Raw genomic sequence first — 14,762 nt, forward strand, 5'->3', positions numbered from 1 at the left:
ACACATACTGATGTGAATGCTCTAATGTAGCACAATTGTAAAAAGAAATAATATTTTTTTATTCATTCCTCTCTTCTCACTTTTTGTTTCACATCTCAATCTCAATCTATGTCTCCCTCTCCATTTCTCATTTTTGACTTTTATTTATGTTTTGAAATATATTATTTTATTATGTAAATATATTATTTCAATATGTTGTATTATAAAATAAAAATTGAAATATTAGATATATTATAAAATAATATAATATAAATAATAAAAAAAATTTTTAAAATGATAAAATAGAATATGATAAAATTTTCGTATGCGAATACTTTTAACTTAGTAAAGACAACCCTTCCTTTACCACAATTGTCCACCTTTACAGTGTTCTCAAAATATTAAACAACCGTCCATTTGGGTACCCAAAAACAAAAAAAAAAAAAAAAAAAAAAAAAACCGTCCATTTATTCGTACAAGTAATCACAGTAGTTTAACCCCCAAATATATATATATATATATATATATATATATATAAAAGAAACTTCCACCCAAGTACTGAAGGTGAAGTACCACGATCAACGACAAAAAGTACTTACTCGGAAACTCCAGAAAATATCTTACTCGTTACTCATACTGGACGGCTTGACAACAGCCACTCGTAAACAGAATGAAGCATAAATTCTTCTTCTTCTTCTTTTTTTTTTTCTCATATTGCTTTGCATCAAAGCTGAGAGAAGAACAAATTGAAGAGCTTTGAGATCAAAGCTAGCTTCTTGATCGATCGTTCTCTCTGCACTTTCATTTGTTTGAATGAAAATCTAATTCATCCAGGCAAAAAAATTGGTGTCCATTCTTTTTATTGTTGTTGTTGTTGGTATAGTTCGGTAGATAGTTCTGGTATTGTATTTCTTTCTTAATTGAGGTTCCAAAAAGATATGCCAGATCTTGCTGCAGAGGGTGCTGTGGGGGCAGCTTTTGGAGTGGGATTTGGTAATTTGCATGATGCAGTTAAGCACGTGGTAGGCCGAATCATCATGTTCAAGTCGGAACTCAAACGCTTAGAATCCACGCTAGATGGCGTTGCAGCAAAGGTCCGAGAAATAAAAGAATTAAGCCAAGCTCTTAATTTCCCAGAAGAGGAAACAAAGAGCTTGATCGAACAAATGAAGAAGGGCACGGAGCTGGTTGACAAGTGCTCCAAAATCAAGCTTTGGAACTACTGTTTCAAAGCCTATTCTTATTCGAGCAAACTGTCCAAGTTAAACGAGGATATTGAAAAGTTCTGTCAGGTTAATTTGATAGTGCAGAACACAAGGAATGGGTTGGAGGCATTGAGCTTGGTGATTCAGAACACAGAGATTGGGTTGGAGACTTTGACGGGGGTGAATCAGAACACAAGGGTTGGGCTGGATACTTTGGCCGAGGTGAATCACAACACGAGGATTGGGTTGGAGACTTTGGCCGAGGTGAATCACAACACGAGGATTGGGTTGGAGGCCTTGACTGAGTTAAATCAGAACACGACGATTGGGTTGGAGACTCTGGCGGATGTGAATTACAACACGAGGATTGGGTTGGAGACATTGGCTGAGGTGAATCACAACAAAAGGATTGGATGGAAGACATTGACGGAGGTGAATGAGAACAAAAGGACTTTGGATCTTGTTTTGAAGCATGTGGAGAGTCAGAATTCGGACATGAAGAAGAAATATGGGTTTTCGTGTGCGGTTCCTAAACTCAGGGATTATATTGTTGGGTTTGATTTGCATTTGAAGGAGTTGAAGAGGGAGCTGTTGAAGGAAGAGGTGTCTGTGCTTATAGTGACTGCTCTTGGAGGTTGCGGGAAGACCACATTGGTCAAAATGCTTGGTTGGGATGAGGAAATTATAGGTACTTTTTTTCAAATGAAAATATGTCTAGTGAATACAATTTTTTTTTTTTTTCATTTTTGTTTTTCCAACTACTAACATGTCTTGATCTGATTGATTGGTACTTTTATGTTACATAGTAAGAGTGATCGATACTAATGAACCCATTTTGAATTATTATGAAAATGTTGTGTTCGTAACATTTTTCTTTAAAGGAACATGAGCAATACTTTCATTTTAGTTATATATATAATGATAGTATTAGTATGTGGATACTCTATAGTAAAAGTAAATGGTTAGGTCATTTAAAAACAAAATAGATAGAGAACTTTATTGATGAATCTTTAAATGTACAATTGCTTGATTATTTTATGTTTAACCATAATTGGAACAAATGGAAATACTTTATTCAAACAGAAGATTCCAATTTATGCAAGTGAATTGAACTATGTTTTGAAACAAATATTTGGGCCATTAGGTAAGATGTAGTACGACATTGCTAATTGTATTCATTCTTTTGTTTTAGTCCTTTCTCAAAAGCCATAGCAGTGCTTTTGGCATATTTCATCCTTTAGAATTACTGCCTTGAGAAGAGTAGTGATAAAGAAAAGATAAGGATAAAAAAAAAAATGAATTTTCTTATATTCATAATTGGTGTAGTTTTCTAGAAAATTGCTTTTGCTCACTTCTTAACCTGTGTTGGGAATGGGAATTTTGTTTATTTCACTTCATTATGCATGTAGACGTATAATGTTATTAGACATGAACTATGCCTTGGTGGCAGCTTTCTAACTACATTGTGTTGGATAGGCAAATATATGGGCAATATATTTTTTGTCAACGTTTCAAAAACTCCCAACCTGAAGGTCATTGTACAAAACCTATTTAGTTATATTGGTGATGAGTACCTTGAGTTTCAAAGTGATGAAGATGCAATCAACCAGCTGGAGCAACTGCTGAATCAAATTGGTCAACCCATATTGTTGATCTTGGATGATGTCTGGCCTGAATCTGAATCCCTTATTGATAAGTTCAAGTTTAATATTCCAAATTACAAGATTGTGGTGACTTCAAGAAAAGCATTTTCAAGATTTAAGTTTACATTTAAATTAAATCCATTAGATCAAGAAGATGCGATGAGACTTTTTTGTCACTCAGCATCAATGCAAGATCGGAGCTCTTACATACTAGAAGAAGATATGGAAAAGGTACTTTGTCAGTATATATATAAAAGAAATATGGTTAATTTTGTTTGTACATTTGCCTTTTGGGTTAAGGTGTGCATATGACCAAAGATATACATTCTATTTTTGGGTTGATGGATCCATATACCATATATACTTGCCCAAATCATGTTTTCATACTTGCACATGCATTATATTTAAGCTTGTTTGTTTTGTTTCCGGCAAACCAGTTGTCCCCAAAATCCTTTTTTTTGAGAAAGAATTGTCCCCAAAACTTGAGTGAAGACAAGGGAAAAGAAAGAAAAAAAGTCATACAAAAGGCAATTTTCACATTTCCAAACAAACAGTGGTTTAGCGTTTGGACAAAAAACAGTCTTGACCAATATTACCCTTGTAACCTATGGACAAGAACTAATTTTATTTGGTTCCTTGAATTGCAGATAGTGAGATACTGTGGGGGGTTGCCAATAGCCCTTGAAGTGATTGGTGGTTCACTCTGTGGGCAGCCTGTAGAGGTTTGGCAAAGTGAAGTAATGGGATGGTCTGAAGGTCATTCTATTTTTGACTCTGATAATGAGGTGCTTGCTTGTCTCCAAAAATGTCTAGACTTTTCTGCTGACAAGATCATCCTCAAAGAGTATTTCATGGACCTAGGTTCATTTCCTGAAGACCAAAGTATCCCTGCTACTGCCCTCATTGATATTTGGACAGAATTACATGAACCAAGCAAGAATGATGTCCATGCTATTGCTAATTTGCATGAACTCAACAGTCGGAATTTGGCTAGTCTTGTAATGAAAAGGTTTGTTCAGACTTCTGATTTCTAAAGTGTGATTTTCTTGTAGGATAAGTTCTTCATTTGATCATTTCTAGTCGCTATTTGTGATGTGATATCTCTATACATGACCTAAGGCCCAAAATATTGCATTATGTCTTCTAGCTTGATCAACTTCTGGCCACAATTGATAATATATATATATATATACACACCAAGGATGCTAAAGGTGATTACTTAAAAGAGAAAAAAGGAATTTTATATCAAACGATAAACAATAAGGGGTCCAATTACTCTGCCCAATAAAAGAGGGGAATTTCAACTTTTAGTAGTCTATACATTTTTGCTGCTTATCTTATAGCCATTTGATTTTAATTGGTACAGATAGAAACTGATTGTCTCAATCCATGTCTTTGTTATCGAATCCACAACTAAGTTCAATTGCCATAGAATGTATATTTTTCTTATGTGAGGACTGAAGCATTTGAATCTCTTATAAGCTTATACTTTTGGTCATTCACCAGGAAAGATGCAGAAGAGGTCAGTTACTATTACAATGAAGAATTTGTCACCCAACATGATCTTCTTAGGGAGCTGGCTATCCAATTGAGCAGCCAGAAGCCAATAATAGAAAGGACAAGACTGATTGTGGACATCAGGGAAAACAATCTACCAGACTGGTGGATGAAACCACAACATATCAATGCACGCTTATTATCTATCTCTACTGGTTGGTACATTTTTCTCTCTAACAAAGGCACACACACAGTAACCTACTAACGAGTATCTTGTCACACCATATGGAATTTTTTTTTTTTGCAGATGGGGAGTTTTCGTCAAGTTGGTGCAACATTCAAGCACCTGAAGTTGAGGCTTTAATTCTGAATCTTCGAACAAGGAATTACACCTTACCTGAGTTTGTGAAGATTATGGATAAACTCAAGGTTATAATTGTCACTAATTATGATTTCTTTCCTGCTGAATTAAGTAATTTTCAGCTACTCAGTTCTCTCCACCATCTAAAGAGAATTAGATTAGAGAAGGTTTCAATTTCTTCCCTTTGCAATACCCTTGTACAATTGAGGAGTTTGAAGAAATTATCTTTGTTTATGTGCAATATTGGTCAAACTTTTGGGAATTCTACTATACAAGTTTCAGATTCATTTCCAATTCTAATGGAGATAAACATTGACTATTGCAATGATTTGGTGGAATTGCCTGCATGGTTGTGTGAGTTTCTCCACCTAAAAAAACTCAACATCACCAATTGTCATAAGTTGTCTGAATTGCCTGAAGAAATCGGAAAGTTGGTGAATTTAGAAGTGCTAAGGCTTAGGTCTTGTACCGAATTGTCAGAGTTGCCAGAGTCAATCAGAAGCCTCCATAAGTTACGCATTCTTGACATATCTGACTGCATAAGTATTATCAAGTTGCCACAACACATCGGTGAGTTGCATAAATTGAAAGAGTTACACATGAAAGAGTGCCTAAGATTGCGTAAGCAGTTGCCGTCATCAATTACTGAGCTCAAGGAGTTGAGGCTTGTGGTATGTGATGAAGAGAGGGCCAAGTTATGGGAGCCTTTTGAGGAATTCTTCTCCAATTTAAAGGTAATTGTGGCTAAGAAAGATATCAACTTGAAGTGGCTTACCAAATCATGATTCTGAGACCTATTTCTTTTTGAAATTTTTTGTAAATTTCATCATTTTAGATTGTTCTCTTCCATTCTTTGTTTCTGTTTTCTTTTTTTCTTCTGTAATGATTATGAAACAAGTAGCTTAGTAGACCAAAACAAGAATATATTTTTAAGAGTTGCAGTTTTACATATGATAATGTACCCTTTAAAAGTATTGAGAAAATTTAGGGCTGAGGGTCGTGAATGTGATTGTTTTCGTTGTGTATGGTGAAATGGAAAAAGAACTTGTAAACAATGTGACATTGAATTTTTTTAGTTCTTTTATATATATATATAAATAAATAAATAAATAAATAAATAAATAAAACCCCTTGATGGTTTTGTAAAGCGCAAGATGAAAGAGTGTTTTTTTTTTTTTAATTAATCGTTTAATACATTAAAATAAAATATTCTTATTGGGTGAAATTGTTTGTTAATATGGCTAATCCTAATATATGATATTGAGCTTTTCAAAAAATAAATTATACAATATATTCCAAAGATACTACCTAATTAAACTAGTTTAGACTAGGGGTGACAAAATTGAACACGACTCGCTAATCCGACATGACACAATATGAAATTAGTAGATTATGGATTGAGGCTTAATGTGTTTGTGTCATATTTGAGTTGATATGACTGACCTATTAAATAAACGGGTTGGGTTAGTGTCCATCACATGAAACCCGTTTGACCCGTTTAAATAAATGACATTTTACCAATATACCCTTCAAACCCTAGGTATATAAACTTATTAGTTGTTGTGATTTATTTTCTTTGACATATTATAATTGATTATTTGTGACATTGAGATATGCTTTAGTTTTGAATAATTATTTGTGATGCCGTTACTCGTTAGTTCTGAAATTTATATTATAAATATTTATTTATTTGATTTTTCATAATTCATATCAATTTGGTTAGTACTAAAATTAGTTTTTTTTTTTTTCTTCATTTTGATAAAATCTGATAAACAGGTCGACATGACTAACCCGTTTAATAAATGGGTTGTGTTAAGGTTGAGGAATTTTGACCCGTTTAATAAACATGTCGGGTTAGAGTTGACCTATATAATCGAATACTTATGAGTTGACACGACACAAACTCGACCCATGAACACGAATCACCACCTCTAGCTTAGACCCCAAATTTATCGAATTACGAACACGAGAAAAGCCTCACACGGCTTGTAACTTCAAGTTTGTGAATCCATTTCAGTTGCAGAAGGATTGTGGGGGTGAAATTAAGACTCTAGGGTTTGGCAAAACATGAATGGTCTTGTTGAGGAGAATTATGCTCATCCAAAATGTGCTCACATACATCCAAGTATCCAACCCAAAAATGGCAAAAGCAAGACATGAAAATTTTATAAAAATAATAAAAAAGTTGAAAAGATGATTTTCTTTAATTTACAATCTATTAGGGAATGGCTTCAAAATACCATAAATGTTTGAAGGGAAGTGCACACATAATTATTGAAATATGTGATCAAAATCATATAAACCTTCAGGGAATCACCAAGCGGCCCTTAGCGTACTTGTCATAATTCTCTTCATTATTCATTAAGCTAGTGAGATGTGAATGATAAAAAGTTCCCTTAATCTCTCTATAGTCTCTCCACCATGTCATGAAGCTGCTCCCAGGTAAGAAAATCTCAGAAGATACTGCATAATTTTTCATCAAACCGTATACATAGTTTTCAAACTCAATCAATTTGTTTCTTTCTTTCTCCATATCATTTGATTCTCCGCTACTCAGCAATTTGCATGAAATGCGAGCCTCCTCAACATGTGCCCAAAAGCAAGAATCCTTTGTCAGACTTGACGCCACATTCTGTTTCTTCAATTCATTTGGACCACTTGAAGGTTTCTCTGTTTCTTTCAGCAATTGCTCTAATATTATGTAACGTTTTGACCTTCCTTGATTTATGTAGTCTTGTTTGCCTGCCTTGTAGTAATCAGCTATGTCCAGTGGTTCAATCATCCTTCGGTAATTTGTTCCCCCAAAGAGTGAACGGGTACGAAGGGAGGCACCTACTGTCTGAGGCCTTTTCTCTGCTTGATCAACCATTTCTTCCCAGTAACATGTGAGGCATCTCATATACTCTACCACCTTAATATCACTTGTATCAAGTTTATTCTTGTATCTATCATAGTATCCAACTCTCTTGTCTTTAGACACCTTCTTATACTGTTCTAGATAGGCCATATACACTTTAATGTCATTCAACCCCCTGGTGGGATCAAAAGCCTACTAGTTTAAAATTGCCATAATTTTTGCCTGTTTTTCTATCTTTGTAATGATAATGTTGATGTCAACGTTCTGTTGTTGCTGCAATATATAACTTGTAAAAATGAGTTGGGCTAGAAGGGGAGTTTTGAGACATCACAAGGACAAAGACAAAGATTTCAAATTGTAGTAATGTTTATCCATGTAAGAAACAGTAAAGGCTTTGGTTAGTTATTAATACTTAATTCGTAAGTATTTCATTCATTACATTATTCTATTTAGTGTATTGCCTAGGTGTAACATTATCTGTACCATACAATGACATAGCTCAAATAAGCATTCTAATTATATATGATCCAAAAAGAGTTGTAACTGAGTTACCTGTGATTGCACCAGTCCGATTGCTACTAGTTGTGTAATAATGCCTGCCCATAATGGTGTTGTAGTCCAATCAATTAAGGATCCTTCACAAATGTTCCATAGGACTCAAAAACTTCATTAGGATCTTGATTTTCAAGAGTTCCTCAATTGGTTGCCGTCAACAACTCCAAAATGGTTTGATGGCCCTCAAAACAAGAAAAACCCAACTTTGAACAGAAGAGAAATGTGCCAAAAGGCTGGTAACCGTTAATTAAGACTCTGGGAACTAGATCCTGGTTTTAAACTACATGCAAAAAGCGAGAGTTCCATGCTGCATATTTAGATATGGCTTCTTGCAAATTCTCATCACCAATAAGGGGTGAACCAAAAGTGATGCGAAGTGGACCTTTGGTTTTTGAAAAATTGAATTTTTCTAGCAGTGATAAGGTGAACAAAGTAGCAACAGATCCTCCCAAAGAGTTTCCAGTGATAATTAATGGTTTGGAATTGTCAATCTGCATTATGATATGAATCTTACAGTGTTAACAACTAGTCTTGTGACATTCTCAAAGTTAAATAAAAATTACATAACATATTGTACACGTTGTTAAATGTTATTATGCATGCCATGGTAACTATGAATGTTAGTCACCAACTCCGTGTGATTCAAAGGAAATATAGACATACATTAATTATGTCAAAACTAATAAATATGAATTCCTAATGTATTCGAAGTATATAGCTTCAGCTCAGTGATGCATTATCTAAACCTAATATTACTACCAAATTAAGTTTGCATAAATTAATATTAAAATCTTCATACTAATAAGAAATGCAACTTTTGAAATTAATCTTACAATAGCAAGTGGGGAGCTACTTGGAATGGTAGACAATTGTAGTAAAGATTTTACTCCTTTGAACCATATTGCACGAAAACTTACAATCTGACTAACATGTGAAAATAAGCTTGGAGATATTACCTTATTTGATTTGTTCCATTTGACGTAATCTTACAAATGCTCCAACTAAACTATATTTTGGATATGATTCTCACAAAAACAAAAACCCCGCCCTAATTTGATTTACAATGTCAACTTGATTTACTATAGAATCTATTAGATTAAAGACAGCATAATACAATATAAAAAGAGATAAAATGTAAATATAAATTAAATTATGATGTCAAAAGTCATGAGTATGCAAAGTCAAAGAATATACTATTCAATAATAATTAATCATTCTTAATGGTTGACACCAAGAATGGAGAGGTGAATTGATTTACAATGTCAAAAGCCATGAGTATACTGAGTCAGGAATGAGACCATTGACATGGAAGAGAGCGAGTCAGAGAGAGAGAGAGAGAGAGAGAGAGAGAGAGAGAGAGATATGAAAGAAACCCATTAGACAATGAACAAATCAAAGTAAGACTACAGACCAAGTCAAATCAAAATGAACAAAACTTACAATTTCAACGAACCTAATTAAGCACAAATATCATAATTTAATATAAAAAAACACAATTATAAAATAAAAAATAAAAAAAAAATCTTGAAATTGAGAATGCTAGAAGTCGAAAGCTTATGACATTGGAATTCTCTCTAGAACTGATATGTAAATGATTATACTCTATCTTGTTGACCTTTAAAAATCAAACTTTTAAAAAAGACATCATTAATTTAGGAGGATTGATAAAAGGCATAAGTTCCAAAAATTATCCTTTTTAATTTAAAAACATATAGTACAAAACAAAAGGACAAAAATCAGTATGCTGTTCTACCCAAAAAAAAAAAAAAAAAAATCAGTATGTTGGAACATACTATAAATTATAAGATAGTGGGCAGATAAAATTTAAGTAGGAAAATAGTTTTTTTTTTAAGAGATAATTACAATACGTTGCTATCTCCGCAGTTCAGACCATTTTCCCTTAAACTCTCATAACTCAAATCTTGCTCTTCCTAAACTTCCAAGCACTTTGTGTATGGCAATGTGTCAATTCCACTATAAGGTCTTTGACAATGAGAGAAATAATTTTATATATTGTATCATGATATTTCATAATATCTTGGAATGGATAATGAAAAATGATATCAATATATATCTTAAAATTGCGTCAAGAAATACCAACAAAAAAATTTCAAGCAAAAAGACCCCATTGGTTGGGTTTAGGTTGAGCTATCAATTTTGTATTATTTTGATTTTTGACTGGAAGTTTGAAAATTGTCCAAATAAACCCCTTTATTTGATTTTTGTTAACTATAATTAATTAAAAAAAGGGTTATATAGCGTGCACATGACCACTTAACACATCAATAACACAAAATTGGTCCCCCCCCGCCCCCCACCCCCACTTAATATATTGGGTTACGGATCAATATATTGGAAAAATACGGAAATCTATGAGAAAAATCGGAGTATTAAATAAATAATTAATAATCAAATATCAATCAATCCTCACGAAAAAAAAAAAAAAATAGTGGTTGACATCTCAAATATTCACGAGATATTATTTTTGTCATACCGATTATCACTTATCTGACATCATATCAAGGATATTTTTTAAAATTTAAATGTTGATAATTATTATTAACTAATAACAATAATAGTACTTGACAAATGAGTACTACCGTGTACCAACAACTCTGTTTCTAAAATCAATGAATAAAAAAAAAGTAGCTTGTATCAGGCAGTTGGTTTCTTATAACCTACGGTTGAATTAGAGACTTAACTGCTTGATCTTTTGCCAAGTTTACAAGTGCTATGACCAAAACTAAAAATTAATAATAATAAATAATTAAATAAAAAAAGATTTTTCAGAGTATAGAGAGGACCTCAAATTTCGGGAGCACACCAAAAATGGATTTAAAAAGCTGAAATGCAGTTTCGTTAATGGAGAAACTTGGGTCATCTTTGGGTTTGTTTTTTTGATTATCTGGGTCTTTGGGTCTGGGGCACAGGAAATCAAAGAAAGGAAAAGACCACTTAAAAGTTGAAGATGAAACTAAATTTCCTCCTCCACCACACTGAACAGAGTCTTTGCTACTAGAGGACCAGGTGAAAAACGCTATAATGGTATAGTTTGGTAGCTCATAAACTTTGAATCTCACGAAGGAAGATGGTCCTTCATTCCGACTGATTTCTGTGTATAGACTCCAAATTGCAGTCCATGCATCGTGCAAGATATCAAGGGTCACCACGAAATTTGCCAACTCTAAACCACTGCTATACCTGCCATCATGACATGAATCATAGGAAAAATAAGCTAACAAATGATGATGCATCGAATTTCTTGGTCAAGAAACAAAGTTGAAAGGAAGAGGGAAAGAGCGAAGGAAAACAAAGACAAAACAAATAAGGAAAGAAGAAATGATTTGCGTTACAATTGAGTTTTGCTCATCCTCTCGATCTATTGCTTTGTTAGATCTGCTTTAGGAAAAGATCAGCCACAGGACTAGTTGTGCAACACTCTTTGCTAGTTATAACAATGATGAGAATCAAAGCCAATGTTAATCCATGGTCTCAGGACAGAAACTTCGTAGGAAAGAACTAAAAAGCATCACAAGACTTCAAGTCAATGTCTGTATTCTACCTATCGAATATTATTTTATATATTCCTCATCATTCTCGAACTTGCTCTGGCCCATTACCCTTTATTTCTTCCGGCTTTTAAAATACCATTTACCATATTTTTTTAAAAAAATTTTAAGGGAAAGGTAAGGACTAAAAGACCGTACTTTTTTTTTTCAAGACAAAATTGTAAAATTAACCCTCTAATATTCACATTTTTTTTTATTTCAGTTCTCTACCTTTCAGTTTTGTCAATTCAGTCTTTTAACTTTCAGTTTTGTCAATTCAGTCTTTTAACTTTCAATTTTTATCAATTCAGGACTCCGTTACAACTCAGTTATTGCTGCCATTAGAACCACTAAAACGACACCGCTTTTTTTTTTTTTTTTTTTTTTTTTTTTTTTTTTTAAATTCGGAATTAAAAGAAATAAGAAAATTTTGAAAAAAGAAAAAAGAAGAAAACATTAAGGGAAATGATGTCGTTCCCCTTCCCCTAAATCAAAACAAAACAAAGGACCCAAAACAATTTAATCCTTATAACATCAATTCAAAGCAAGAATCATGTTTAACTATATGGGTATTGTATACAATGAATGAAAAAAAAAAAAAAAATCTACAACAAGCAATAGAATAACATAGAACTCGTTCCCGCTTTTCATCGAACAGATGGTGTGCAATATTTTCAGTTTAACCAAGAAACAAATTTTGGAAACAAAAAGAGACAGACTCAGAACACAATAGTCAATACCATGCTTTGGTTTGGCTACTGAGAAGAAAAGACAAAAACTTCAATGGAGTCCATTACTTGCCTTAGTTGATTGCATGGAGGCTGATTTGGGTCCTTTGTTTTGTTTTGATTTAGGGGAAGGGGAACGACCTTAATGTTTTTATTTTTATTTTTTTAGAATTAAAAAAAATGCAAAATGGCGTCGTTTTAGTGGTTCTAATGGCAGCAATAACTAAGTTGTAACAAAACCCTGAATTGACAAAAATTGAAAGTTAGAAGACTGAATTGACAAAATTGAAAGTTAGAGAACTGAAATGAAAAAAGGTGAAAGTTAAGAGGATCGATTTTGCATTTTTACCTTTTGGTGACTTGAGTTGAGTTTGTAGTTAACTCAGATTTTGGTAGGTTACAATGATGGTAAACCATAATTTATATCATTTTAGCAAGTTGACGAATAATAAGTCTAATAGCAATCACACATGAGCTGGTTATTAGTTGATGGTTTTTAGACCCCTTAAAAACAATTGATTTAACTTAGGTAATTAGCCAAGTTGTTATTTAGTCCAATTTAACAAGTTTAGGTTGTCACAATAACAAATATCAAACCATGTAAAGCAGTAGAAAATAAATAACACAAGATATGATCACCCAGGAAACCAAACCGGTAAAAACCTGGGGAGGATTTGACCAAGCTATCCTCAAGGTAAACTTGAATCCATTAACTTGAAAGAATTGAAGTTCATATAATAAGACTTACAAGCCCCCACGCTCGACTTCTTATTGCTACCAACCAGTAGAACTTACTAACATGACCACGTGCAAGTTCCAAATCCACGGACTCATTCTTTCTTGGATTCATCACCAGATACAAGCACACCTGCTTGTGTTTTCTTTAAACTTCAATGGCAGCAACCGAGTTGATCATCAAGGCGTAGATAAATCTTCTCCTTGAAAACCCTAAGTTTGTGTAAAGGAAAATTCCTCTAAATCTCACAAGAGATTTACACAAACCGCAATATGAGCAACATTAAAACGTGGCTAAGATTTGCCTTTTATACTTAGGACAAATAAGAAACCCTAAAAACGTTTTAAAACAACTAGGGCTGAGTTGGAAAATTCTGCAGAAAAACATTCTGCCCGAGATTCGATCGATGGAGCCTAAACTTCGATCGATCGAGCTAGGTCGAAAGGCATAATGCTTTCCTGCATTAGCTCGATTTCAACTTTACATAAATGCACAACTTTGAGCTAGACTAAAACACTTCGAAACACATTGTTTTGATCATAGTTTACCAACAATACAAATTAGAGTTCTAAATACATAAAATCCTAAGTCTTTAGAACCTAACAAACTCCCCCTTTGGCAATCCGTGACAAAACACAACTCGAAGCTAACAAAAATCCTAAGCACAACTTTGAGCTAGACTAAAACACTTCGAAACACATTGTTTTGATCATAGTTTACCAACAATACAAATTAGAGTTCTAAATACATAAAATCCTAAGTCTTTAGAACCTAACAAACTCCCCCTTTGGCAATCCGTGACAAAACACAACTCGAAGCTCAAAGTTTACAAAATAAAAAGTCCTTTACAAAAATAATGCTCATAAAAAAAATTCAATCCTAACTACTATCCATCAGTTGCAAGTGTAGACAGCAACTCAATTGAATTAACCTGTATATTTCTGAAACACTAAACAAAATGCATAACCGCATGTGTGGAAACAATACAAGTAAACAAATAAATTCTTGATTTCAAACAACACACAATAAAGACATATAACAATGTATAACTCATAAATATAAATCAATAAACAGTTTGAAACAAGAAACATATAAAATACCATAAAAAAATACTCCCCCTAACATGAATATCCCATAAAAAACATGGCAAGAGCTAAAAAAATAAAAATACAATGTGAAGCACCTAGATACAATCTAAACTCCACAAGCTCCAACCAAAAAAAAAAAAAACTCTCCCCCTGAAAAACAAAAACTCTACAAAGTACTCCCTATTTTTGTGATAGAATGCCAAAGGGTAAACAAAATCCATCATCAAAAGGGAGGTGGTCTAAACTGCGCCAACTCCGCACGCAAGGCACGGATCTCATCGAGCACGTCCACCAAAATCTGTCCATGAGTCACCTGAACAGTCAAGACATGATCCAACGTACGTCGAATGTCTGAATCATCCGAAGCAGTCGGTGGAGGAACATCAGCATCAGTAGCAGCAGCACCCCGATGTCTCAGTAGCATCAGCACTTGTAGAAGAGGAAGGAGGGGGAACAGCACTAGATGACACACCCCTAGGACGTGAAGGAGCAACTCTCAAGTGAGCAGCCATCTGTCTAAGAAAGGTGGCACCTATGAGAGTAACAACATGCACAGGCTCACCAG

General features: G+C 33.7%; 2 protein-coding genes across 2 annotated transcripts; one reads left to right on the forward strand and one right to left on the reverse strand.

Moving 5' to 3' along the window:
- The first annotated feature begins 677 nt into the window (after positions 1-677).
- Positions 678-5,534, forward strand: LOC115978990 (probable disease resistance protein At5g66900). The gene is made up of 5 exons (XM_031100930.1): positions 678-1,872; positions 2,661-3,058; positions 3,475-3,836; positions 4,334-4,539; positions 4,632-5,534. Exons 1-5 carry the CDS (start codon positions 918-920, stop codon positions 5,468-5,470), a joined length of 2,760 nt encoding a protein of 919 aa, XP_030956790.1. The 5' UTR covers positions 678-917; the 3' UTR covers positions 5,471-5,534.
- Positions 5,535-6,831: 1,297 nt separating this feature from the next.
- LOC115978991 (senescence-associated carboxylesterase 101-like) lies at positions 6,832-11,631 on the reverse strand. The gene is given in 3 exon segments (XM_031100931.1): positions 6,832-7,815; positions 10,902-11,298; positions 11,451-11,631. Coding segments are annotated over 3 exon segments (1,239 nt in total). The 5' UTR covers positions 11,468-11,631; the 3' UTR covers positions 6,832-6,990.
- Between the last annotated feature and the right edge of the window lie 3,131 nt (positions 11,632-14,762).

Source organism: Quercus lobata, chromosome 3, assembly GCF_001633185.2.
Source record: "Quercus lobata isolate SW786 chromosome 3, ValleyOak3.0 Primary Assembly, whole genome shotgun sequence".
Taxonomy (NCBI): Eukaryota; Viridiplantae; Streptophyta; class Magnoliopsida; order Fagales; family Fagaceae; genus Quercus; species Quercus lobata.